This window comes from Schistocerca piceifrons, chromosome 5 (genome assembly GCF_021461385.2).
Source record: "Schistocerca piceifrons isolate TAMUIC-IGC-003096 chromosome 5, iqSchPice1.1, whole genome shotgun sequence".
Taxonomy (NCBI): Eukaryota; Metazoa; Arthropoda; class Insecta; order Orthoptera; family Acrididae; genus Schistocerca; species Schistocerca piceifrons.
This window is the reverse complement of record NC_060142.1, coordinates 487,794,449-487,820,160: the sequence shown is the minus strand read 5'-3', so window position 1 is coordinate 487,820,160 and position 25,712 is coordinate 487,794,449. Positions and strand designations below refer to the sequence as shown.

At 38.1% G+C, this 25,712-nt stretch overlaps 1 protein-coding gene across 1 annotated transcript in view; it reads right to left on the bottom strand.

The window, feature by feature from the left end:
* Positions 1–25,712, bottom strand: part of LOC124798507 (fatty acid synthase-like) — a 379,784-nt gene that overhangs the window by 244,106 nt on the left and 109,966 nt on the right. The window contains exons 10-11 of the mRNA XM_047261946.1: positions 14,147–14,377; positions 19–208 (exon numbers count right to left, since the gene is read on the bottom strand). Of these exons, the coding sequence (XP_047117902.1) occupies positions 19–208; positions 14,147–14,377 (421 nt within the window). The remainder of the gene's footprint in view (positions 1–18; positions 209–14,146; positions 14,378–25,712) is intronic.

Genomic DNA, 25,712 nt, shown 5'->3' with positions numbered 1-25,712 from the left:
GAGGTTTTTTATGCTTACCAGTGGCAGCCATCATCCCTTTAATAAGTTCTGCTTCAAGTGTAGCTATTCCTCGATAGTAAGATGCAAGTATCATTTGTTCCGCTGTGAGGCAACCATCTGCATATGCACAACCCAATTCACCAACAGAGTGACCAATTATACCATCTGGATGTATTTCAAGTTTACATAGAATGTCGACTAATGCAATCTGTAATGCAAATTGCAGCACAATATCACATAAATTTGTAATATCCCATAAAAGTATGTACTGTGTCAATCCACATAATGACAGAAATAACTCCTGGGATTCTAAAGATAACAAATAACAAACAGATCAAATGGTTGTAGTACTTATAGATACACAAAGCGCAAACAATGCATTTCTTTCCTTTTTCAATCAGATTTAGCACATCACTCAGATGTTATTAGTGATGTGGCAGTGCTGAGCTCATCCATGGAAGCTGCTCACGGCTGCAGATGATATTGTAAAAATACATTACATTAAATACAATCTTGAATAAGTTACTAATTTTGAATCTGTGGTGCTCGTCTGACATGGTCACAATACTAAGTTAAAATGACAGTGCTGCAGACATAAAGAAGAAGTTGTATGCAAACTGTGGTGAATGGTTTGAATGTTCCAACAATTTGTGCTTCACATCATTCAGTTTATTATACTCAAAACTCCGTTTTGATGATTTCTAATCCAAATGGTCCAGATGTTATACATCTGCCAGTTCTTGTTGTACTTTTTTTTTTTCAAGTAATTAATAAGAAGAATGCCTCTTGCATTCCAGAAAACACTGGTCAAAACATATCTGGAAGAAACTATTTTTTGCTGCAAGACTATCAACCACAGTGACAAATCAGTGCACAAAATCATTTATATTCTTTTGACGGTGGTGCTAAGAGTGCTTAGAAATTCGTTTTCACATTTCTAATTGGTTGGTATTTAACAAATGAGGCATTCATACAACACAAAACTTTCTTGTAGTTAATGGCTACAGCACAGTTGTCTGTGCCTTAAGACTGTGTTACTCTCAGTTCTGCTCTTGCAGATGTAGGTATTCCTAGACCTATGTATCCTGCCGGTCTTCCATCTTGCTTTAATCTCTATAGTTGTCAGCATACAGTTTAAATTTAAGAAAAGAAATGTCCTTAGTGTTTTTTGTTCGTGCATGCCAGAATGAAATCTTCTCAGAATTAAAGCCATATAATTTCAAATAAAATCCTCACTTTTTGCCAGCTGTCTCTCTCTCTCTCTCTCTCTGTCTCTCTCTCTCTCTCTCTCTCTCTCTCTCTCTCTCTCTCTCTCTCATTGGCTTTAGGAGTAAAACTGCTGACTGAATACAATAACATAATTTTTACACAACAAAGATGATGTGACTTACCAAACAAAAGCGCTGGCAGGTTGATAGACACACAAACAAACACAAACATACACACAAAATTCAAGCTTTCGCAACCAACGGTTGCTTCATCAGGAAAGAGGGAAAGACGAAAGGATGTGGGTTTTAAGGTAGAGGGTAAGGAGTCATTCCAATCCCGGGAGCGGAAAGACTTACCTTAGGGGGAAAAAAGGACAGGTATACACTCGCACACACACACACACACACACATATCCATCCGCACATACACAGACACAAGCAGACATTTGGAAAGGCAAAGAGTTTGGGCAGAGATGTCACTTGAGGCGGAAGTACAGTGGCAAAGATGTTGTTGAAAGACAGGTGTTGTATGAGTGGCAGCAACTTGAAATTAGCAGAGGTTGAGGCCTGGCAGATAACAAGAAGAGAGAATATACTGAAGAGCAAGTTCCCATCTCCGGAGTTCTGACAGGTTGGTGTTAGTGGGAAGTATCCAGATAACCCGAATGGTGTAACACTGTGCCAAGATGTGCTGGCCGTGCACCAAGGCATGTTTAGCCACAGGGTGATCGTCATTACCAAAAAACACTGTCTGCCTGTGTCCATTCATGCAAATGGACAGTTTGTTGTTGGTCATTCCCACATAGAAAGCTTCACAGTGTAGGCAGGTCAGTTGGTAAATCACGTGGGTGCTTTCACACGTGGCTCTGGCTTTGATCGTGTACCTTCTGGGTTACAGGACTGGAGTAGGTGGGAGGGTGCATGGGACAGGTTTTACACCGGGGGCAGTTACAAGGGTAGGAGCCAGAGGGTAGGGAAGGTGGTTTCGGGATGTCATAGGGATGAACTAAGAGGTTACGAAGGTTAGGTGGATGGCGGAAAGACACTCTTGGTGGAGTGGGGAGGATTTCATGAAGGATGGATCTCATTTCAGGGCAGGATTTGAGGAAGTTGTATCCCTGCTGGAGAGCCACATTCAGAGTCTGATCCAGCCCGGAAAGTGTCCTGTCAAAAGTGGGGCATTTTTGGGGTTCTTCTGTGGGAGATTCTGGGTTTGCAACAAACTGTCCATTTGCATGAATGGACACAGGCAGACAGTGTTTGTTGGTAATGACGACCAACCTGTCAGAACTCCGGAAATGGGAACTTGCCCTTCAGTATATCCTCTCTTCTCTTTATCTGCCAGGCCTCAAACTCCGCTAATTTCAAGTTCCCGCCGCTCATACCTCACCTGCCTTCCAACAACATCTTTGCCTCTGTACTTCCGCCTCGACTGACATCTCTGCCCAAACTCTTTGCCTTTACAAATGTCTGCTTGTGTCTGTGTATGTGCGGATGGATATGTGTGTGTGTGTGTGCGAGTGTATACCTGTCCTTTTTTCCCCCTAAGGTAAGTCTTTCTGCTCCCAGGAGTGGAATGACTCCTTACCCTCTCCCTTAAAACCCACATCCTTTCGTCTTTCCCTCTCTTTCTCTTTTTCCTGATGAAGCAACCGCTGGTTGCGAAAGCTTGAATTTGGAGTGTATGTTTGTGTTTGTTTGTGTCTATCAACCTGCCAGTACTTTCGTTTGGTAAGTCACGTCATCTTTGTTTTTATATATATATAGGGATGAACTAAGAGGTTACGAAGGTTAGGTGGACGGTGGAAAGACACTCTTGGTGGAGTGGGGAGGATTTCATGAAGGATGGATCTCATTTCTGGGCAGGATTTGAGGAAGTCGTATCCCTGCTGGAGAGCCACATTCAGAATCTGATCCAGTCCCGGAAAGTATCCTGTCACAAGTGGGGCACTTTTGTGGTTCTTCTGTGGAAGGTTCTGGGTTTGAGAGGATGAGGAAGTGGCTCTGGTTATTTGCTTCTGTACTAGGTCGGGAGGGTAGTTGCGGGATGCGAAAGCTGTTGTCAGGTTGTTGGTGTAATGCTTCAGGTATTCCGGACTGGAGCAGATTCGTTTGCCACGAAGACCTAGGCTGTAGGGAAGGGACCGTTTGATGTGGAATGGGTGGCAGCTGTTGTAATGGAGGTACTGTTGCTTGTTGGTGGGTTTGATGTGGACGGACGTGTGAAGCTGGCCATTGGACAGGTGGAGGTCAACATCAAGGAAAGTGGCATGGGATTTGGAGTAGGACCAGGTGAATCTGATGGAACCAAAGGAGTTGAGGTTGGAGAGGAAATTCTGGAGTTCTTCTTCACTGTGAGTCCAGATCATGAAGATGTCATCAATAAATCTGTACCAAACTTTGGGTTGGCAGGCCTGGGTAACCAAGAAGGCTTCCTCTAAGCGACCCATGAATAGGTTGGCGTACGAAGGGGCCATCCTGGTACCCATGTCTGTTCCCTTTAATTGTTGGTATGTCTGGCCTTCAAAAGTGAAGAAGTTGTGGGTCAGGATGAAGCTGGATAAGGTAATGAGGAAAGAGGTTTTAGGTAGGGTGGCAGGTGATCGGCATGAAAGGAAATGCTCCATCGCAGCGAGGCCCTGGACGTGCGGAATATTTGTGTATAAGGACGTGGCATCAATGGTTACAAGGATGGTTTCCGGGGGTAACGGATTGGGTAAGGATTCCAGGCGTTCGAGAAAGTGGTTGGTGTCTTTGATGAAGGATGGGTTGAAGGTGTTGATCTACGTAGGCAGAGATACATTCTGTGGGGGCTTGGTAACCAGCTACAACGGCCTGGATGATTGGGTTTGTGAATTTTAGGAAGAAGGTAGAAGGTAGGGGTGCGGGGTGTCGGTGGGGCAGAGCCACGTGTGAAAGCACCCACGTGATCTACCAACTGACCTGCCTACACTGTGACGCATTCTATGTGGGAATGACCAGCAACAAACTGTCCATTCGCATGAATGGACACAGGCAGACAGTGTTTTTTGGTAATGAGGATCACCCTGTGGCTAAACATGCCTTGGTGCACGGCCAGCACATCTTGGCACAGTGTTACACCATCCGGGTTATCTGGATACTTCCCACTAACACCAACCTATCCGAACTCCGGAGATGGGAACTTGCTCTTCAATATATCCTCTCTTCCCGTTATCCACCAGGCCTCAATCTCCGCTAATTTCAAGTTGCCGCCACTCATACCTCACCTGTCATTCAACAACATCTTTGCCTCTGCACTTCTGCCTCGACTGACATCTCTGCCCAAACACTTTGTCTTTAAATATGTCTGCTTGTGTCTGTATATGTGTGGATGGATATGTGTGTGTGTGCGAGTTTATACCCGTCCTTTTTTCCCCCTAAGGTAAGTCTTTCCACTCCCGGGATTGGAATGACTCCTTACCCTCTACCTTAAAACCCACATCCTTTCATCTTTCCCTCTCCTTCCCTCTTTCCTGATGAGGCAACAGTTTGTTGCAAAAGCTTGAATTTTGTGTATATGTTTGTGTTTGTTTGTGTGTCTGTCGACCTGCCAGCACTTTCATTTGGTAAGTCACATCATCTTTGTTTTTAGATATATATTTCCTACGTGGAATGTTTCCCTCTATTATATATATATATATATATATACATAAAAACAAAGATGATGTAAGTTACAATACGAAAGCGCTGGCAGGTCGATAGACACACGAACATACACGCAAAATTCAAGCTTTCGCAACAAACGATTGCTTCATCAGGAAAGAGGGAAAGACGAAAGGATGTGGGTTTTAAGGGAGAGAGTAAGGAGTCATTCCAATCCCGGGAGCGGAAAGACTTACCTTAGGGGGAAAAAGGACAGGTATACACTCGCATACACACACATATCCATCTTCACATACACATTGCTTGTGTCTTTGTATGTGTACAGACACAAGCAGACTTCAGTTTATCACCCATCAGGATTCCTAGGAAGTTCACACATGGAGCCTCAAAAATTGTGTGCCCATTATGTCTACTTCCGACACCTATAAGTCATTTTTACCTGTCTCAAATTGCATAACATAAGTCTTTATTAGATCAAGTTGTATACTGTGAACCACTTCTAAGCCTCTTCCACTACTCCATGACTGTGTCCGATGCGGATATGTTTGTGCACCTTAGAGCTATATTGTGATAATATCTTCGAACAGAGAAAACTTCATATTTATTTTCACTACGTAAAGTGGCATATGAAGGAGATACTCATTTGTTTATATATAAATACTTGACAAGACAGAATTACCAGTGTTTCTTGAAATATTAGCTTGTTGTTGTTGTTGTTGTTGTTGTCTTCAGTCCTGAGACTGGTTTGATACAGCTCTCCACGCTAATCTATCCCGTGCAAGCTCCTTCATCTCCCAGTACCTACTGCAACCTACATCCTCCTGAATCTACTTAGTGTATTCATCTCGTGGTCTCCCTCTACAATTTTTACCCTCCACAATGCCCTCCAATACTAAATTGGTGATTCCTTGATGCCTCAGAACATCTCCTACCTACCAATCCCTTCTTCTAGTCAATTTGTGCCACAAATTTCTCTTCTCTCCAATTCTGTTTAATACCTCCTCATTAGTCATGTGATCTACCTATCTAATCGTCAGCATTTTTCTGTAACACCACATTTCAAAAGCTTCTATTCTCATCATGTCTAAACTATTTATCTTCCATGTTTCACTTCCATACATGGCTAAACTCCATACAAATACCTTCAGAAACCACTTCCTGACACTTAAATCTATACTCGATGTTAACAAATTTCTCTTCTTCAGAAACGCTTTCCTTGCCATTGCCAGTCTACATTTTATATCCCCTCTACTTCTACTATCATCAGTTATTTTGCTCCCCAAATAGCAAAACTCCTTTACTACTTTAAGTGTCTCATTTCCTAATCTAATTCCCTCAGCATCACCCGACTTAATTCGACTACATTCCATTATCCTTGTTTTGCTTTTATTGATGTTCATCTTATATCCTCCATTCAAGACACTGTCCATTCCATTCAACTGCTCCTCAAGTCCTTTGCTGTCTCTGACAGAATTACAATGTCATCAGTGAACCTCAAAGTTTTTATTTCTTCTCCCTGGATTTTAATACCTATGCCAAATTTTTCTTTTGTTTCCTTTACTGCTTGCTCAATATACAGATTGAATAACATTGGGGACAGGCTACAACCCTGTCTCACTCCCTTCCCAACCACTGCTTCCCTTTCATGTGCCTTGACTCTTATAACTGCCATCTGGTTTCTGTACAAATTGTAAATAGCCTTTCACTCCCTGTATTTTACCCCTGCCATCTTTAGAATTTGAAAGAGAGTATTCCAGTCAAGATTGTCAAAAGCTTTCTCTAAGTCTACAAATGCTAGAAACGTAGGTTTGCCTTTCCTTAATCTTTCTTCTAGGATAAGTCGTAAGGTCAGTATTGCATCACGTGCTCCAACATTTCTACGGAATCCAAACTGATCTTCCCTGAGGTCGGCTTCAACCAGTTTTTCCATTCGCCTGTAAAGAATTTGTGTTAGTATTTTGCAGCTGTGACTTATTAAACTGATAGTTCGGTAATTTTCACATTTGTCAACACCTGCTTTCTTTGGGATTGGAATTATTATATTCTTCTTGAAGTCTGAGGGTATTTCGCCTGTTTCATACATTTTGCTCACCAGATGGTAGAGTTTTGTCAGGACTGGCTCTCCCAAGGCCATCAGTAGTTCTAATGGAACGTTGTCTACTCCCGGGGCCTTGTTTCGACTCAGGTCTTTCAGTGCTCTGTCAAACTCTTCACACAGTATCGTATCTCCCATTTCATCTTCATCTACATCCTCTTCCATTTCCATAATATTGTCTTCAAGTACATTGCCCTTGTATGGACCCTCTATATACTTCTTCCACCTTTCTTTCTACTTTCCCCTCTTTGCTTGGAACTGGGTTTCCATCTGAGCTCTTGATATTCATGGAAATGGCTCTCTTTCCTCCAAAGGTCTCTTTAATTTTCCTGTAGACTGTATCTATCTTACCCCTAGTGAGATAAGCCTCCACATCCTTACATTTGACCTCTAGCCATGCCTGCTTAGCCATTTTGCACTTCCTGTCGATCTCATTTTTGAGACGTTTGTATTCCTTTTTGCCTGCTTCATTTACTGCATTTTTATATTTTCTCCTTTCATCAATTAAATTCAATATTTCTTCTGTTACCCAAGGATTTCTACTAGCCCTCGTCTTTTTACCTACTTGATCCTCTGCTGCCTTCACTACTTCATCCCTCAGAGCTGCCCATTCTTCTTCTACTGTATTTCTTTCCACCATTCCTGTCAATTGTCCGCTTATGCTCTCCCTGAAACTCTGTACGACCTCTGGTTTAGTCAGTTTATCCAGGTCCCATCTCGTTAAATTCCCACCTTTTTGCAATTTCTTCTGTTTTAATCTACAGTTCATAACCAACAGATTGTGGTCAGAGTCCACATCTGCCCCTGGAAATGTCCTACAATTTAAAACCTGGTTCCTAAATCTCTGTCTTACCATTATATAATCTATCTGATACCTTTTAGTATCTCCAGGATTCTTCCATGTATAGCTAACTGAAGATAAAATGGTAATGTTTTATGTACATGCAGCACACTGAAGAAATCTTCCATTATAAAAAAAGTTGGTATATAGTGTATCAGACATTGCAGTTTCATCCTATAGCCTCAACGGGAACTACACCTCATACCCTGACATTCCCTGCAGGGTTACTGAAAGCTGAATTCTATATTAGACTGAAGGAAATCCAAGGTGAATGAAATATCTGCATACTAGATGTTGTTGTTAGCAATTAGGCAAATTAGAAGAACAACTATGAGAAAAATTTCTGGTATATTAAGAAAACCAGAAGCAGTAAGTAAACAATAAGCAAAGTATAAAAGATATTTTTGGACACAAAGTGTGTGCCCATTTATACCAGACCTGTCCCAAAATATCTGTTGTTATTTTACTTATTGTTTACTTACTGCTTCTGTGTTTCTTAATACACCAAAAGTTTTTCTCATAGATTTTCTCTCTAATGCCACAATGGCCGAAAATTTGTGTCACGTCATTACATGTTGCTTATTACTGCTTATGCATGTTCTTGACTGCTATCATACTCCAAAATGAAATTTTCTCTCTGTAGCAGAGTGTGCACTGGTATGAAACTTCCTGATGGATTAAAACTGTGTTTTTGACCTACCCAAACTCAGCAACTTTGCCTTTCATGGGAAAATAAACTATCAACTAAGCTACCCAAGCATGACTTACGATCTATCCTCACAGTTCACAGAAGCTCTCCTATGAAACTTGCGGGACTAGCTCTCCTCGGAGAACGGATGATATAATAGTCACCGTAAGACTTTTCTTAGCCTTTTTGGTGCTAGGGTGGTAAGTGTTTGAACTCCAAGGCAAAGCAAACTTATTTTAAAAACCTAAATCTATGCTTAACTTCTTCAACACACCAGATCTCTTGACTGAAATGAACTCATCACTCTGCTGCAGCATGAAAATTTCATTCTGGTAGCATGCTCAAAGCTGTGGCTTTGCCATGTTTCCACAATACATTTTCTTCCAGGAATTCTAGTCTTGCAAGTTTTAAGAATAAGTTCTGTGAAGTTTGAAAGGTGCCAGATGATGTACTGGTGGAAGTAAAGCCATAAGGACAGGTCATGAGTCATCCTTTGGAGGTCATTTGGTAGAGCACTTGCCTATGAAAGGCAGAGAGGTCCTGAGTTCAGATCTTGATCTGCTAGGAAGTTCCATATCAGTGGCCACTCTGCTGCAGAGTGAAAATTTCATTCTGAAATATGAGAGCAGTCAAGGGCACGCATGAACATTAACAAACAACATATAGTGACATGACGCAGTTTCTTGGCCACTGTAGCTTTGCTACTTTGCCTTCAGTGTCAACAAACTAGGTTGTAAAATTCAAAATTCTTCTTAAAACAATACACGTATGGAAATCTGCTTGTGGCCCCTGTCTCGCCACTACAAAAAGATAAAAAAGAAAGTATTTCATAGTTGTTTTAATACTAAAATCATGACATGATACTTTGAGTGACAGTTGTCTTGGTAGCTTCCAAAGATAGTAAAAAAATGATACCTTCATTACAATGTATGCAGATGCCACTTCAGGCCTTTGTTGGGGAAATGATATTCTTAATCTCGGCATAGAGGTAAAAAAATTTATAGATAATGCAAAGGAAAAGTTTGAAAATGACAATCTAAAAGTCAAAAACAAATATAATCCCCTTCAATGTTGGTGATTTGCAAACTTGTATAGATTCTCAAGATAGTAATATCGTAGGGAAAATCTGCAATGAGTGTAAATTCCTAGGTATATGCATAGATAGCAAACTACAATGGACACAAAAAATTGACAGTGTATGTGCAAGGCTATCATCAGGCCAGTATGTTTTAAGAAGAATAGCTCCGTATGTCAATACCCAAACAATGAGGATGATGTATTTTGGTTTAATACATCCATTTCTAGCATATGGTCTTGCACCAGAGGGGGGGGCTTCCAAAACTCATGTAGATCGAGTATTTAAACTCCAGAAAAGAGCCTTGAGAATATTAGGCAAAAAAGTTGCTAGAACATCATGTAAGGAATTGTTTATAGAATTTAAAATTCTGACTATCTATTCAATGTATATGTTTGAAACAATAGTATTAACTGTAGAAGACAAGAAATATACCTGTTGTAATGCAGAAATTCATGATCGCAATACTAGACAAGTACAAAATTACCATATGATACACAGAAGACTGAAAAAAAAAAACTGCAAACAGCCCATATATTAATGGAGCAAAATACTTCAATGCACCGCCAAATAAACTGAAGGTAATAACTGGAGAGACATTCAAAAAACATCTAAAATCGTGGCTCATTGAGAAGTGCTTCTATAGCCTACTGTAGAAACTAAAATCTAAAGTATTATTATGTCAAATAATTTGGACTACCGCCCCCCCCCCCCCTCCCCCGTGAACCATGGACCTTGTCATTGGTGGGGAGGCTTGCGTGCCTCAACGATACAGATAGCTGTACCGTCGGTGCAACAACAATGGAGGGGTATCTGTTGAGAGGCCAGACAAACGTGTGGTTCCTGAAGAGGGGCAGCAGCCTTTTCAATAGTTGCAGGGGCAAAAGTCTGGATGATTGACTGATCTGGCCCTGTAACACTAACCAAAACGGCCTTGCTGTTGTGGTCCTGCGAACGGCTGAAAGCAAGGGGAAATTACAGCCGTAATTTTTCCTGAGGGCATGCAGCTTTACTGTATGATTAAATGATGATGGCATCCTCTTGCGTAAAATATTCCGGAGGTAAAATAGTCCCACATTCGGATCTCCGGGTGGGGACTACTCAAGGGGACATCGTTATCATGAGAAAGAAAACTGGCGTTCTAAGAATCAGAGTGTGGAATGTCAGATCCCTTAATCGGGCAGGTAGGTTAGAAAATTTAAAAAGGGAAATGGATAGGTTAAAGTTAGATATAGTGGGAATTAGTGAAGTTCGGTGGCAGGAGGAACAAGACTTTTGGTCGGGTGAATACAGGTTTATAAATACACAATCAAATACAGGTAATGCAGGAGTCGGTTTAATAATGAATAAAAAAAAAATAGGAGTGTGGGTAAGCTACTACAAACAGCATAGTGAACGCATTATTGTGGCCAAGATGGACACAAAGCCTATGCTTACTACAGTATTACAAGTTTATATGCCAACTACCTCTGCAGATGATGAAGAAATTGATGAAATGTATGATGAGATAAAAGAAATTATTCAGGTAGTGAAGGGAGATGAAAATTTAATAGTCATGGGTGACTGGAATTTGACAGTAGGAAAAGGAAGAGAAGGAAACGTAGCAGGTGAATATGGATTGGGGCTAAGAAATGAAAGAGGAAGCCGTCTGGTAGAATTTTGCACAGAGCGTAACTTAATCACAGCTAACACTTGGTTCAAGAATCATGAAAGAAGGTTGTATACATGGAAGAACCCTGGAGATACTAGAAAGTTTCAGATAGATTATATAATGGTAAGTCAGTGTTTAAGGAACCAGATTTTAAATTGTAAGACATTTCCAGGGGCAGATGTGGACTCTGGCCACAATCTATTGGTTATAAACTGTAGATTAAAACTGAAGAAACTGCAAAAAGGTGGGAATTTATGGAGATGGGACCTGGATAAACTGAAAGAACCAGAGGTTGTACGGAGTTTCAGGGAGAGCATAAGGGAACAACTGACAGGAATGGGGGAAAGAAATACAGTAGAAGAAGAATGAGTAGTTTTGAGGAATGAAATAGTGAAGGCAGCAGAGGATCAAGTAGGTAAAAAGACGAGGGCTAGTAGAAATCCTTGGGTAACAGAAAAGATACTAAATTTAATTTATGAAAGGAGAAATTACAAAAATGCAGTAAATGAAGCAGGCAAAAAGGAATACAAATGTATCAAAAATGAGGAAGTGCAAAATGGCTAAGCAGGGATGGCTAGAGGACAAATGTAAGGATGTAGAGGCTTATCTCATGAGGGGTAAGATAGATACTGCCTACAGGAAAATTAAATAGACCTTTGGAGAAAAGAGAACCACTTGCATGAATATCAAGAGCTCAGTTGGAAACCCAGTTCTAAGCAAAGAAGGGAAAGCACCAAGGTGCAAGGAGTATATAGAGGGTCTATACAGGGGCGATGTTCTTGGGGACAATATTATGGAAATGGAAGAGGTGGTAGATGAAGATGAAATGGGAGATATGATACTGCATGAAGAGTTTAACAGAGCACTGAAAGACCTAAGTCAAAACAAGACTCAGGGAGTAGACAACAGCCCATTAGAACTACTGACAGCCTTGGGAGAGCCAGTCCTGACTCTACCATTTGGTGAGCAAGATGTATGAGACAGGCAAAATTCCCTCAGACTTCAAGAAGAATATAATAATTCAATTCCCAAAGAAAGCAGGTGTTGACAGATGTGAAAATTACTGAACTATCAGATTAGTAAGTCACAGCTGCAGAATACTAACATGAATTCTTTACAGACAAATGGAAAAACTGGTAGAAGCCGACATCGGGGAAGATCAGTTCGGATTCCGTAGAAATGTTGGAACACGTGAGGCAATACTGACCCTACGACTTATCTTAGAAGAAAGATTAAGGAAAGGCAAACCTATGTTTCTAGCATTTGTAGGCTTAGAGAAAGCTTTTGACAATGTTGACTGGAATACTCTCTTTCAAATTCTGAAGGTGGCAGGGGTAAATTACAGGGGTCAAAAGCCTGTTTACAATTTGTACAGAAAGCAGATGGCAGTTATAAGAGTTGAGGGGCATGAAAGGGAAGCAGTGGTTGGGAAGGGAGGAGGCAGGGTTGTATCCTATCTCTGATGTTATTCACTCTGTATATTGAGCAAGCAATAAAGGAAACAAAAGAAAAATTCAGAGTAGGACTCAAAATCCATGTAGAAGAAATAAAAACTTTTTAGGTTTGCCGATGACATTGTAATTCTGTCAGAGACAGTAAAGGACCTGGAAGAGCAGTTGAACGGAATGCACAGTGTCTTGAAAGGAAGATATAAGATGAAATTCAAAAAAAGCAAAACAAGGATAATGGAATGTAGTCGAATTAATTTGGGTGATGCTGAGGGAATTAATTAGGAAATGGGACACTAAAAGTAGTGAATGAGTTTGCTATTTGGGGAGCAAAATAACTGATGATGGTCAAAGTAGAGAGGATATAAAATTAAAATGGCAATGGTGAGGAAAGCATTTCTGAAGAAGAGAAATTTGTTAACATCGAGTATAGATTTAAGTGTCACGAAGTCGGTTCTGAAAGTATTAGTATGGAGTGCAGCCATGTATGGAAGTGAAACATGGACAATAAATAGTTTGGACAAGAAGAGAATAGAAGTTTTTGAAATGTGGTGCTACAGAAGAATGCTGAAGATTAGATGGGTAGATCACGTAGCTAATGAGGAGGTACTGAATAGAATTGTGGAGAAGAGGAGTTTGTGGCACAACATGACTAGAAGAAGGGATTGGTTGGTAGGACATGTTCTGAGGCATCAAGGGATCACTAATTTAGTACTGGAGGACAGCGTGGAGGGTAAAACTCATAGAGGGAGACCAAGAGATGAATACACTAAACAGAATACCTACAGAAGGATGTAGGCTGCAGTAGCTACTGGGATATGAAAAAGCTTGCACAGGATAGAGTAGCATGGAGAGATGCATCAAACCAGTTTCAGGACTGAAGACCACAACAACAACAACAATTTGGGCTACATTCTTAAGTTCCTATTATGAAGTTAAATTAGATTGTATACTGTTGTATTGGACTACCAATTGCTATGCATGTAATTACATGTTTCACACAAATAAATTACAAATTGCAAATTATTGAGAAACAAATGTTGAGATCAGTCCATGTGGATGAATTTGTTACCCTGATAAGTGTTATCTAAGAATACATTCTTAATAAAACTATTTGAATCTTACAATATTATAAACAGGATAGTTGTTATTTGCCATATAGCAGAAATGCTGAGTAACAGATAAGAACAATAAAAAACTGTCAGAAAGTGAACTATCAGCCAACAAGGCCTTTGTTGAAAATGGAAAAAACAGACACACACACACACACACACACACACACACACACACACACACACACACACACACACAAATGCATTTCACTCATTGTGTATGTGTGTCTGTGTGTGTGTTGTCTATTTTCAATGAAGGCCTTATTGGCCGAAAGCTCATTTTCTGACTGTCTTTTTGCTATGCCTATTTGTGACTCAGCATCTCCTCTATATGGTGAGTAGCAACTACCCTTTTCAGAATATTGTTACATTCCATCCTGGATTTACCATTATTTAAGCCTTACCTGTATGGCAGCAATCCCAACAAAACAGTTGACAATATTGTCAAATACTGATTCATCTGCTGTTGTTATTATATTTATTAAATCAATACCCAGTGGCTCTAGTGTTGCATGACACTTCCTAATTGATTCTGCAAATATTGGCAACTTCATCAGTTGTGAACCCATCTGTGCCCACTGGCTGCCCATTCCAGAGAATATGAACCAGACAGGACGATTTGCTGTTGTACAGAACTGAGAAAAGAGATAAGTGACAAATACAGGTATTTCAACAATATTTTCAACAAATTGCAAGTATAATCCACACAAAGTCATTCTTGTTTGAATAGCAGTTGCTGATAAATCTAAGAGTATTAATATTTCTTTGCAGTATAACAAGACATTCTAGAATTTTCTGCAATAAGAAAAACTGAAGTAATAAACTAAAGGCATTTTGGTCATGGATGAAGAGGATTTTTTAATGACATAAAAGGCATCAAGATTTGCTTATACAAAACAAACGAACTACTACTGCAAATTTTTCTTGCCCTAAAAGATCCAAAACTGCTGGTATCACCCTGAAAGAGGAATTCTTCACAGAGGTATAGAGAAAGTAAAGCAAGTAGATACTCTATTCTATAGATATATTTGTGCATGGGGATATTCAGCTCTTTGCATAGTTGGCTAATGATGCAAAAGACACTGATAACACCTCACAGTAGTTTCATTGGTCATAAAAAGTTTGATCTTACCACTCTTAGAGACATACAACAGATTTTCTGCAAGGTATTGAAATCTTGTGTAAGCTATTAAACCATTATCAGAATCATTCAATTTAATATTTTCTGAAAGATTTACAGCAGTAAAATCAATTTATAGAACGGTGAATATTGAAATATCCATTACTTAGAGAACTGTCATACTGCTTACAGACATCAGATTAGTAAAGCAAAGCAGACTTCGCTGATAAATACGTACTGTGTTCCAGGCCTTATGCTGTGGTGAAGTTAATTGTTTTCCTTTGTTCAGGTGTTGGGTCCATGGGCAATAAGGTTACAAGGAGCAACTACTTGCTATTAATATATTCTGCCTACAATTCCATAGGTTCACGGGTTAGAGTTGCTTATTCACTACACATGAGCAGAGCTATGTGTGCTTTCAATAGCATCTCAAATTATTCATACATGTATGAAATTAGGAATCCAACTGATGGCTGAAACAAATGCACCTGAAGCATGTACTTCTGATACAAAGCTCATCAGAGAGGAAAATATGTCAAAGAAAAAGAGTTGAAGTATTGCTGAGGAACAATTAATTAGTTGTGTAGAAAGATGGAGAGGATTCCATGGTCAAGTAGAAGAGAGTACAAGAATGTAGTGTATGAAATGGGGAATTTTTCAGGCAGAAGAGTTGTGACAATAAAGAAACTTTCCAACAGATTAAAACTGCGTGCTGAAATGGGACTTGAGGGAACCTTGCCTTTTGCAGGTGATATCCTTACCAACTGAATTATCAACACATTACCACTCTTCTGTGTCTTACAAAGGTGTTAACAATTTGGGGCAGAGATATTAACAGTATCTAAGTCAGTGCCTTTGTATCACATTCATGTGAGGTGCTGGCTCTAAGTAAACTGGGCACACACTCTGGCAAGCAGACAATAGCTGTGCGCATTCTCTGGCATGCACCTCTAAGGACTCATGCAGATCATCAAGCCATCACTTGCTGTCAGCACATGAAGCCATCAATCATATGCCTTTATAGTTTCAGTACCACAACTTTACATTACTCTCTTGGACTACACTCAAAGAATTCTCTCTGGTGCTGTGGATTTTGTTCACAACAACTTTGGATTCTGCATTTTGGTTCTTCGGCCGATTTTGATTCTGGTCTTTGGTTATTTTACCAATTGACATCAGCACTCACTGGTCTGCATCCATCTCTGGCATTTTCTGCCACTGTTGTTTCAGTGCTTTAGCCTGTGGGTTCCACAACTTTGTTTGTTCCTTTAGACAAGTCACCATGTGCAAGTGTAAAGTTGTGCCAAGTCCTCACAACCTCAGTAGCTATGGCTGATTGGAGCTTTGCCTGAGATACAGAAGAGAGGCACTACTAAATCTGAAGTTGTGAGAGCAGGTCATGAGTCTTGCCTTGGTGGTAACGATAAAAATACTCTACAGTTAAGAGGTTATCTTGAAGTGAAACCAAGAGGAAACTAAACTGGATACAAAGTTTGCACATGAAGATAAACAGGAACATTAACTTTCAGCTGCCCTTTCAGCATTCATGCGTATTACCTCCATTTGATTCTTGTTTTCAAAGAGAGACTTCTCATGAATATCAATTCCAATTTGTCACCTATTTTTTTTCTCTCTTCTTGCTATACTCCTTCTGAATCTGCCTCCCTCTTCCTCCTGATCTATGTTTACAGCCATTGCGCACGGCTGGATCAAGAGCACTCCTTTCAGTCACTGCAAACTCACTTTCCAGATCTATTTGTGCAAAGACAGAGAAATAATGATGTTCTCCAAGAATGCTCCAGTCTCTCTTACCATATCCCTATGGTCCATGTGTCAAGTACATGAGTCATACAACAATATTATTCCATAATAAATGTGAAATATTTCTTTGTTAAATTTATTCTTACATGAGGAGATCATTGTCTTACTTCTAATAATTACCATTTTAAGTTCCTGGGGGACCTCCAAATTAGCTTTGAACAAACTAAAACATTGTACTCCTTCCTTAATTGCATATTTATTAATACCTTTAGCTTTTTCTTCATATTAACAATGTAAGACTAGCAAATACTGAAGCAAGAATTCAAATAAACTATATGAGACTCTAGTGCAAAGCCATCTCCACAGATGTACTACAACTAGTGGCAGACTTTTCTCAATAAACTGAAGTTATCTATCTATCCCTCTCGCATACAATTTCACACACACTGTAACACCTCATGTCACTTCATGGCTGTGTGGCTTGATCAACATGCACAATCATTTTACTCAGAGTTTTGAAATCAACCACAAAGGAACTATTTCATATCAATATTTTACAAAAATGTAAAATTTAAAAGATATATTTCCCTCAGCCTGTTCACAATTTCAGTTTATGACTTTATCAAGATTATGAATTAAAATGCTCTTTTTTTTCTTTAATATAAACTCAGTCACAGTTAAGTCTTCATTAGAGTCATACCAAAAATCACACACACTATACTATATTGAACCCTGCAGGTCAATTTGATAACTCTATTGTTTTGTAGCTGTGTCCGACTAGGATGTATTGCACGACTGCTTCCCTTACTTTATTGCAACACATTTTATTTTTTATGACTCCACAAAGTCCTGGATGGGATGTATATAATGTATTTGTTGCTGGAGCTGTGGAGCTTTGTGCGCACAAAATGTAATTACAGAACAAATTTATTGTATATGTTTACAGCAAAAAAGGCTAAACAGAACTGAGTCAAAGCTCACAATACAAACAAAGCCAAAGGAGAACTAGCCAAACATAGGAGCACCTATGAATAACAAAGCAAGTACATAAATCTTACCATGCCCTCTTGATTTTTACACCCATGATACAAATGAAAAACAAAGTGTTAAATTCAGGATTTTGAACTCAAAGACCAAATCTTCAACACAACTATCATGCTTTGGTGCAGGAAGTAGTTCTGTCAGCACATTTATTAATGTGTTCTCTGCGGGGCAGATATTTTAATTACATTGGGTACAAAGACGAATAGAAAATTTTCTGTAAATATGAATGGAAAGTGGGTTGTATGCTAACTTTTCAGAAGACTGATTGTAGATGAACATCAAGATGTTTGAAAGCTCCCTTGACCGCATTTCTTTCACAAATATTGACAGGTGACTCGCTTTCTTTGCTGTTCATGGATAGGCTCACAAAATCATCTTCTGGTGATAAAACAGCAATGGCTCTCTGCAGTCTCAAACACCATGAGATCACTGCTCTGCAAAAGGTGAATTTATATCCTGTGTGTGATCTCACTTCAGTTTTGAAATTTCCCTAAACAGCATCTGTAAAATCTAAGATTCCCTCCTTAATATTGACATTTGTCTGCTTCTTGTCACTCATTGCCTTGAGGTGTTTCTGAATTCATTTTTAACAGCTTGCCTATACTGCTATTTTTATCATACTGGCTTAACTTGTTAACTGCATAAGAAGTGTCAGATCAAGTTGAAATGTAGTAAAGTGGTAGTAATGCTGTTTGCTATTATTTCATTTCTTTACATAAACAATTTTTTTCTCTTAATTATTTGATGATAGCAGATCTAACACATTTACTTAAAATGTCAAAATTCCTATTTAAGCAGTACTTTATCAAAATTCATAGTTCATTAAATTATTTAAGTGTTGGTAATCCCAGTGCCATTTTTTCACATAAAACATTTTCTTAAAGATAAAATCTTTAATTGAAATTGTTCTCATGCCATGCAATAATGAAAATGTGGTGAGCAAATAACTGTTTATTCATACCCCTAATTTTACTCTTACAAGTAACCAGTTTACTTTTTCTGAAAATTCACTAACTTAGAAATCATTCATATTTAGAGTTTTGACCCACCTGAAATTTATTTTGTTATTTGAACTTTTAAGCTTGTTTGTTTCCCAGATTGGACATTATACTTTTGTTGTCTGATTTTTCTGATCCAGATAGTACATTTGATAATCCAAATAAGCCACTAACTAAGTAATTGAATGAATTAGAGAAACTAAGAACCTGAGAATTTTATTTGGAAATCATTTAACACCACGTAGCTAAACATAGTAATAAACAAATAGTTCATCTAATTTTAATAGTTTCATAATTATTTAACATACAGTTAAACAAAGTCAGTACTGGAATCAACAAAGTAATGCGTCTAATAAATTTGACTGTTATACTGGTACAAAGTAAAATATAATTACCAATTTCACAAATTAGCATTAAGCCTGTTTATATACCCCATTAGACAGCATGTCAGCAGCCTGCTGTTGGTTATCACCCAGGTAACGCCTCTCTGACAAAATTTGCCTTAACATCTTGGCATCAGAGTCTGCATCTAACTACCAACTGGTTAACACCTCAATGTCAAAATTGCTCAATCAATATTTCCTTCTCAAAGGGCATGTAAAAGTTGATCCTGTGCTTAATGTACATGTGACTCATTCTCAGAACTATGCATAACTGACTATGTTTTTATTATGAACTGTGATCTGTGGAAGGTTGTTGCATATAGACATGAATCTTTTGTTTGTTATTAACTGCTTACGAAATATGTTGCCACTGACATGGATCACAAAGTGCATATGCTACCCTGGTATTTGTGAAATATTAACATAATTAAAAATTTGTGTTGACAATAATAAATATCCAAACAAGTCAAATTTACTCAGTGGTGTTATGTCCATTATTGTTCAATTTAGTAACAAACCCAAACAGTTTCCAGGGTAAGACTACAAGACTAAGATACTTCTGAGGAACTTCAGTCATCGGCTGGGTTAGTAACATTACAAATCAGCTACAACAATGTTCATCAGAATACCAACCAATTCCCTGAATGGGTATGGTTTTCAACTGGGGCAGCTGTAACTTTGGTTTGCGTCCAGTAGCCAATAAAACTCTTACCAGGTTGCATTTAATCAATCAGACTTGATTCAACACTCCTCTAATATAGCCACCCTGATATAATGTAATTGTGTGTGTGTGTGTGTGTGTGTGTGTGTGTGTGTGTGTGTGTGTAGTGTGTGTGTGTGTGTAGTGTGAATGGTCTTTTCATATATGTATTTCTGCACACCACACACTGGTCTGCTATAGGTGAGCAGTTGCCTTTCCCTTTCTTTACATATTGCCCCATTCAGGAATTTCCATTACTGTTATAATTTTTGTTATCTAATTGATCAGCAGTCAACAGCTCGTGGTCTTGTGGTAGTGCTCTAGTTTCCCAAGCACGGGTCTCGGTTTCGATTCTTCGCAGGCTCAGGGATTTTCAACGGGCCTGATATGACAGGGTGTTGTTGTGCTGTCTTTATCATCATCACTCACCCCAATTATGGTTGTAGGAAGGCAAACCACCTCCATTAGGACCTTGCCTAGTATGGCGGTGCAGGTCTCCCGCATTGTTCTCCTATGCTCTGTCAAGAAGCATGGGACTTCATTTCCAGTTGATCAGCGTCTTTGCCCAGATTATACCACATGCCCCCAAAATTCTTGACATCAAATCTGGAAGATAACTCATACTTTATTTGCTTTTCCTAAATAATTAATCAGATGTGGACACTGTCCTTGACTACACACATGGTATACAAATCTGCATTTATTGGTCACAATTCAACAGATTTTTAGAGTTTCCTTAAACTTGGCACACCACTGTCTAATGAAGTCCATAAATAGCTTTTTTCAGTTTACACATATTATCAATAGATTTTGCCTTCTTGACTATATGTTTACCATTCTCAACCTTTTTCAGTCTGGCCATACCAATGCAACCATTTGGAAATGCAGTCTGTAATGGGACACCCTCCTCTAACATTACCTTTATTCAACAAAAGTAATCGATACCAAAAATATTTTCAAATGTTATATAAGTTACCATTATGTCAGCTGTTTAATTAAAAGAATTACATGCGATTTTGTATACAATGTATTATATTTCAGGCTAAAATGTATAAAAAGAAATTATTTTATTAGTCTACTACAATCAATATGTATTAACTCTGCATGTTCAGTTAAAATTGCTCTTCTTTTAGAAATATTTGAAATTATAAAACATCTGGTATGCTTAAAATTCCTACTATTAATTGCACAATCTGATGATGTTTATTAAATTTATTTCTGCATTCATTAGCAAAATAATGATATAACTTGGTGAAGAGTATTTTTTTGTCAAGAAAGTTTGTGTACTCTTTCTGTTTTGTAAACTCTTTAGAATATTGTTAGTACTTGCAGAAAGAGTTAGTAGTAGACACGCCTCTGATGTGATCGGATGTGTTTTTATGTTTAGCAATAACAATGTAATTATTGAAAATGATGAGGCAATTGTAAAGATGGTGGGATATAGAAAAATGTGATATAATAAACACTACTAAAACAGAAATTATGGAGCAGGCTTTACTTAGACATTATCATGTCATTTGTAACCAGCAATGTCAAAAATTTCAGCCTCAAGAACCAATCCATAAACATGATGAACTGGATCCGGTAACGAGAAAAGAATATAAGTAAAAAGTTTATTTGTAAAATTTACTCCTCTCAAAGCTCATTAAAAGATTATATTTTGAAGAGTGACAGTCAACAGGTGATATGAGGGATGGTAAGATGACAATTGTGGGCATCATCTGGAATCAAATGACTGATAATAAAGTTCTGTCTGTTGCAGAAGAAGGGACAGTGATTTGGGCCATTTGCAGTTTATAATGAATTTCTGATCAAACGAAGAAAGAAGACCGAGAACTGCCCAACAAAGTCGTATCAAGTCACAACTATGACAAGAGACATCAAAAAGGAAAGATAAGTACAAACTGTTTGTGAAATTAATTTGTTTGTGGACTCATGTGATTGTTTCAAAATGGACAGAGACATAGGAAATAGTGATGTAGAAGTGAAAGCTGTGGGACCCAGTCAGGACATGTTTGAACTGAGTGAAAGCATACTCAGCAAAGAAACAGTAAAAACCGATATTTTGCAGTTAACTTTTGCAAAACTAGAGAAAATGGAGAGAGATAACAATAGCAAATTTAGTGCAGTTAACTAAAATAAGGACCTACAATGATAGCAAATTTACTTCATTACAAGGGCAATTAAATGACCTAAAAACCAAAAACAATAGTAAAATGGGTAGGATACAATATCAAATAGACCATGTAAATGTATATATCAAAAATTTTCAGCAGTTCAGGAAAACTATATTTCCAAAAATCAGGTTTCAGAGTTAAAAATCAGTTGTCAAACGGATTAAAAAGTGTAAATGAAAAATGTTACGTCTTGGAAAACAAATTTATTGTTTCAGAAAATGAGTTAGTTGGCAAATCTGCAAAACAGACAAAGAATGTTAATGACATCTGAGTTGAACAGAAGGCCACAGCAAAAAGAATGGAACATAACTTTAGTAACTTTGATCAAAAAATTTTAAATTTTGAAAACAAAATGCAAACTCGTGTAAATGTTTTAGATCAAAAAATTTCAGCAGTTCAGGAAAATTGTATTCACAAAAATCTTTATACAGACATTGGTATTGTGTGGTCCAACACTCCAACAAAAGTTTTCCGTCAGACAATTTCCATCCAGTGGATTTTCAGCACCATGGTCGAAAGCTGGACAAGGGAGAATTAAAAGTGAACTTTTGAATGGTCCTAATTATAGGAGTAGAGACAGTACTCTGAAAGAGTTTTGTAAGAATAAACTTACGAAATTAACACACCTTGACAAACCATTTAACGAAATTATATTGACTGATGCACTCAAAAGAAGATTACCAGAAAGGTTGCAGTGGGATTTAGTACCTGGACCTGATGATTGTCTTGAACAACTTTTACGATATGTTGAGAGGCTGGACAGAGTAATAGAAAGAAGTATGTACCATAACAATCAGAATGATAAGAGATCACAATGGTAATAACTACAGAATCAGAGATACAGGTAACTTCTATCAGGGTGAAAATGGTAGTAGAGACAGAAATTTTGAAATCAGCAGAATAGGTGTAATGGGGATACTCATGAGGAGTTAATAGAAGAAACAATCATAGAGGTAACTACATGGGAAACAGCAGGCCACCTCAATGAAGGTCCACAGTTTTGGGGCAAGGAAAAACAATAAGCAAAGAACCCCCAGTTTACACTTGCAATTAGATAATAATAACAGTGTTAATAATGTGGCACAGGTATCTGAAGTAGAACAGAAGAAATGTTAATTTCTCATTTATGTTTTGATCAAAAGTTTTGGGGCACTATGTTTAATTATGGTGATGTAGGTATTAATCACACACTAGAAGGTGAAACTAATGAGAATTTTGACATAGTATGTACTAATTATTTCTCCTCTTGGCCAGAAAACAGTGTTATTGATGTATGTAGATCAGGTGATGTCTGTACTGGATCCGAAACAAGTGGTATCTTTCACATAGATATGAATGAGAGCTGTCAAATATCTGAGGTTGATAACTCTGAGACTGGTAGCTTATTGCGAATGAATGTCGGTGAGGTAAGTGACTATGATGTTGATGAGATTTCTGTTGATAATGATGTTGATGAAGTAGTTTCATAAGAATATGATGATGGTGATAATGATATTTATGATGAGTATCAGGTATTTGTGGAGTTTAAGAATAATGAAGTTTCAGAGTTATTTGTGAAAACAGGTAAGGTAAGTGGTGTATGTGATGATGTAAGTCAGAGTCATAGAATATCAGTCCAGTCAAAGCAGTTTTTCATTACTGCCATGCAGAGTATTGATCCAAACAGTAAAAGTGAGTTATCTGCAAGCCTAGAGAATAAATATGAAACTTTTGGGACCATATTGATGATAAAATAGATAATGTGCATTCTGAAATAAGTTATCTGTGGTTAGTCAAAATTTGTATCCAAATTGGTGGAATGAAGTGAAAGAAGATCTAAGGAGGAAGTGTAATTTAGACAATAATGTATTTTGTGTTCCTTCTGTAATAAATGATGATGGTTATGCTATGGAATCTATTCATTGTGTTCAATCTTTACCTGACAACATGACTAGCCAAAGTAGTGATATGATACCAGTAAAGTAGATAAAACCCTGTAAAGACAGGGTGGATGTAGCAGTTGATGAAACTGAATTTCATCTTTTACATGAAGGGTCTAAAAACAGAGATCATGATTCAGATTTTGGATGTCCTTACATTAAGACTAACACTGATCAGTGGGAAGGTAACAGTTTGACTGAGATGCAGGTAGCACTATTTGTGGTATATCTGAACGAATTAGAGACAAGATTAAGTGTTGTTGTTGTGATCTTCATTCCAGAGACTGGTTTGATCCAGCTCTCCATGCTACTCTATCCTGTGCAAGCTTCTTCATCTCCCAGTGCCTATCGCAAACTACATCCTTCTTAATCTGCTTAGTGTATTCATCTCTTGGTCACCCTCTACAATTTTTACCCTCCACAATGCCCTCCAATACTAAATTGGTGATCCCTTGATGCCTCAGAACGTATCCTACCAACCAATCCCTTCTTCTAGTCAAGTTGTGCCACAAATTTCTCTTCTCTCCAATTCTATTCAATACCTCCTCATTAGTTATGTGATCTACCCATCTAATCTTCAGCATTTTTCTGCAACACCACATTTAAAAACCTTCTATTCTCATCTTGTCCAAACTATTTATCTTCCATGTTTCACTTCCACACATGGCTACACTCCATAGAAATACTTTCAGAAACGACTTCCTGACTCTTAAATCTATACCCTGCTGGACCAGTTAACTTACAAGAGGTCATAGGTGTTGGGTAATGTATCAAGGACCTGTTAACGGCATCAGTGTTGTGACTAAGATTTGTAAATTGTTTGTCAAGACTGCCAAAGACTGTGTTATTTCACATAAACATATGTTTTTTCAAGTAGAGGGCTTGACTACCCAATACATTATGTAACTTGAAATCAGTATGTATTCTTTTATCAATGGTAAATGAATCTTCTGGGCTTTTATGTATATAGGTTAGTTTGTATGGACAATTAGCAAAGAGTGTGGAGGACATTTACTAGTATAGACAATATAACAAGATGTATACATGTTTGCTTTCATACATAGATTTTGGTTCTCAAGCTACTGGATTACGTCATCATTCAAAACAATTTATGACTCTGTTTACCTGTATTTATCCTGGGTACTGCATTATTGTATCTGATTGGAATTTGAGTTGTGCACAAACTCATGCTTATCTCAGTTTTGGGTACCTCTGGTCATCACGACGGAGTATGTGAACTCAAGGAGAGCGTACGACTATTGATTGAGGCTAGATGCTTCTTGCAATTACTCTTTATATATGATTGAACTTATTGATATGCTTATGAACTTTATTCATTTTCTGGTATCAAATCATTTTTTTCCGGTTTGTACTTGGTGTGGTTTTGATTGATTTGGTATTATATTACTACTCGTGGTCGAGAATATTCTTCTGGTCTGTACCTGTTGTTGTGAGTGTTTCGAGTTGATTCACTCATCATACATCTAGGCTCTCCATTTTTTCTCTTCCCTTGTGAATATTCTGAAGACATGATTTTATGTATGTAAGCTTACGATTTGTAATTCCAGTAATTTACTTTGTCTCTGTATTTATTTCCATAGTTTAGTGTTGCACTGTTGCAATTTTGACTTTGCATCAATTGTCTTGTGACAGAATGTTCCATAGATCTGAAAATCTGAATGCCATATCCTCATATATGTATAGATTATGACTTGTATAGTAGACATTTTTCTTATGTTTTCTGTAATATGTTATGTATCAGATAGTTCTATACATCTGTATTCTATCTTTTGGAATCACTTTGTACAGTCTATCACAAAATATTATAAACACACTGTTTCCACATTTTGTGAGGGGGATATTGTAAA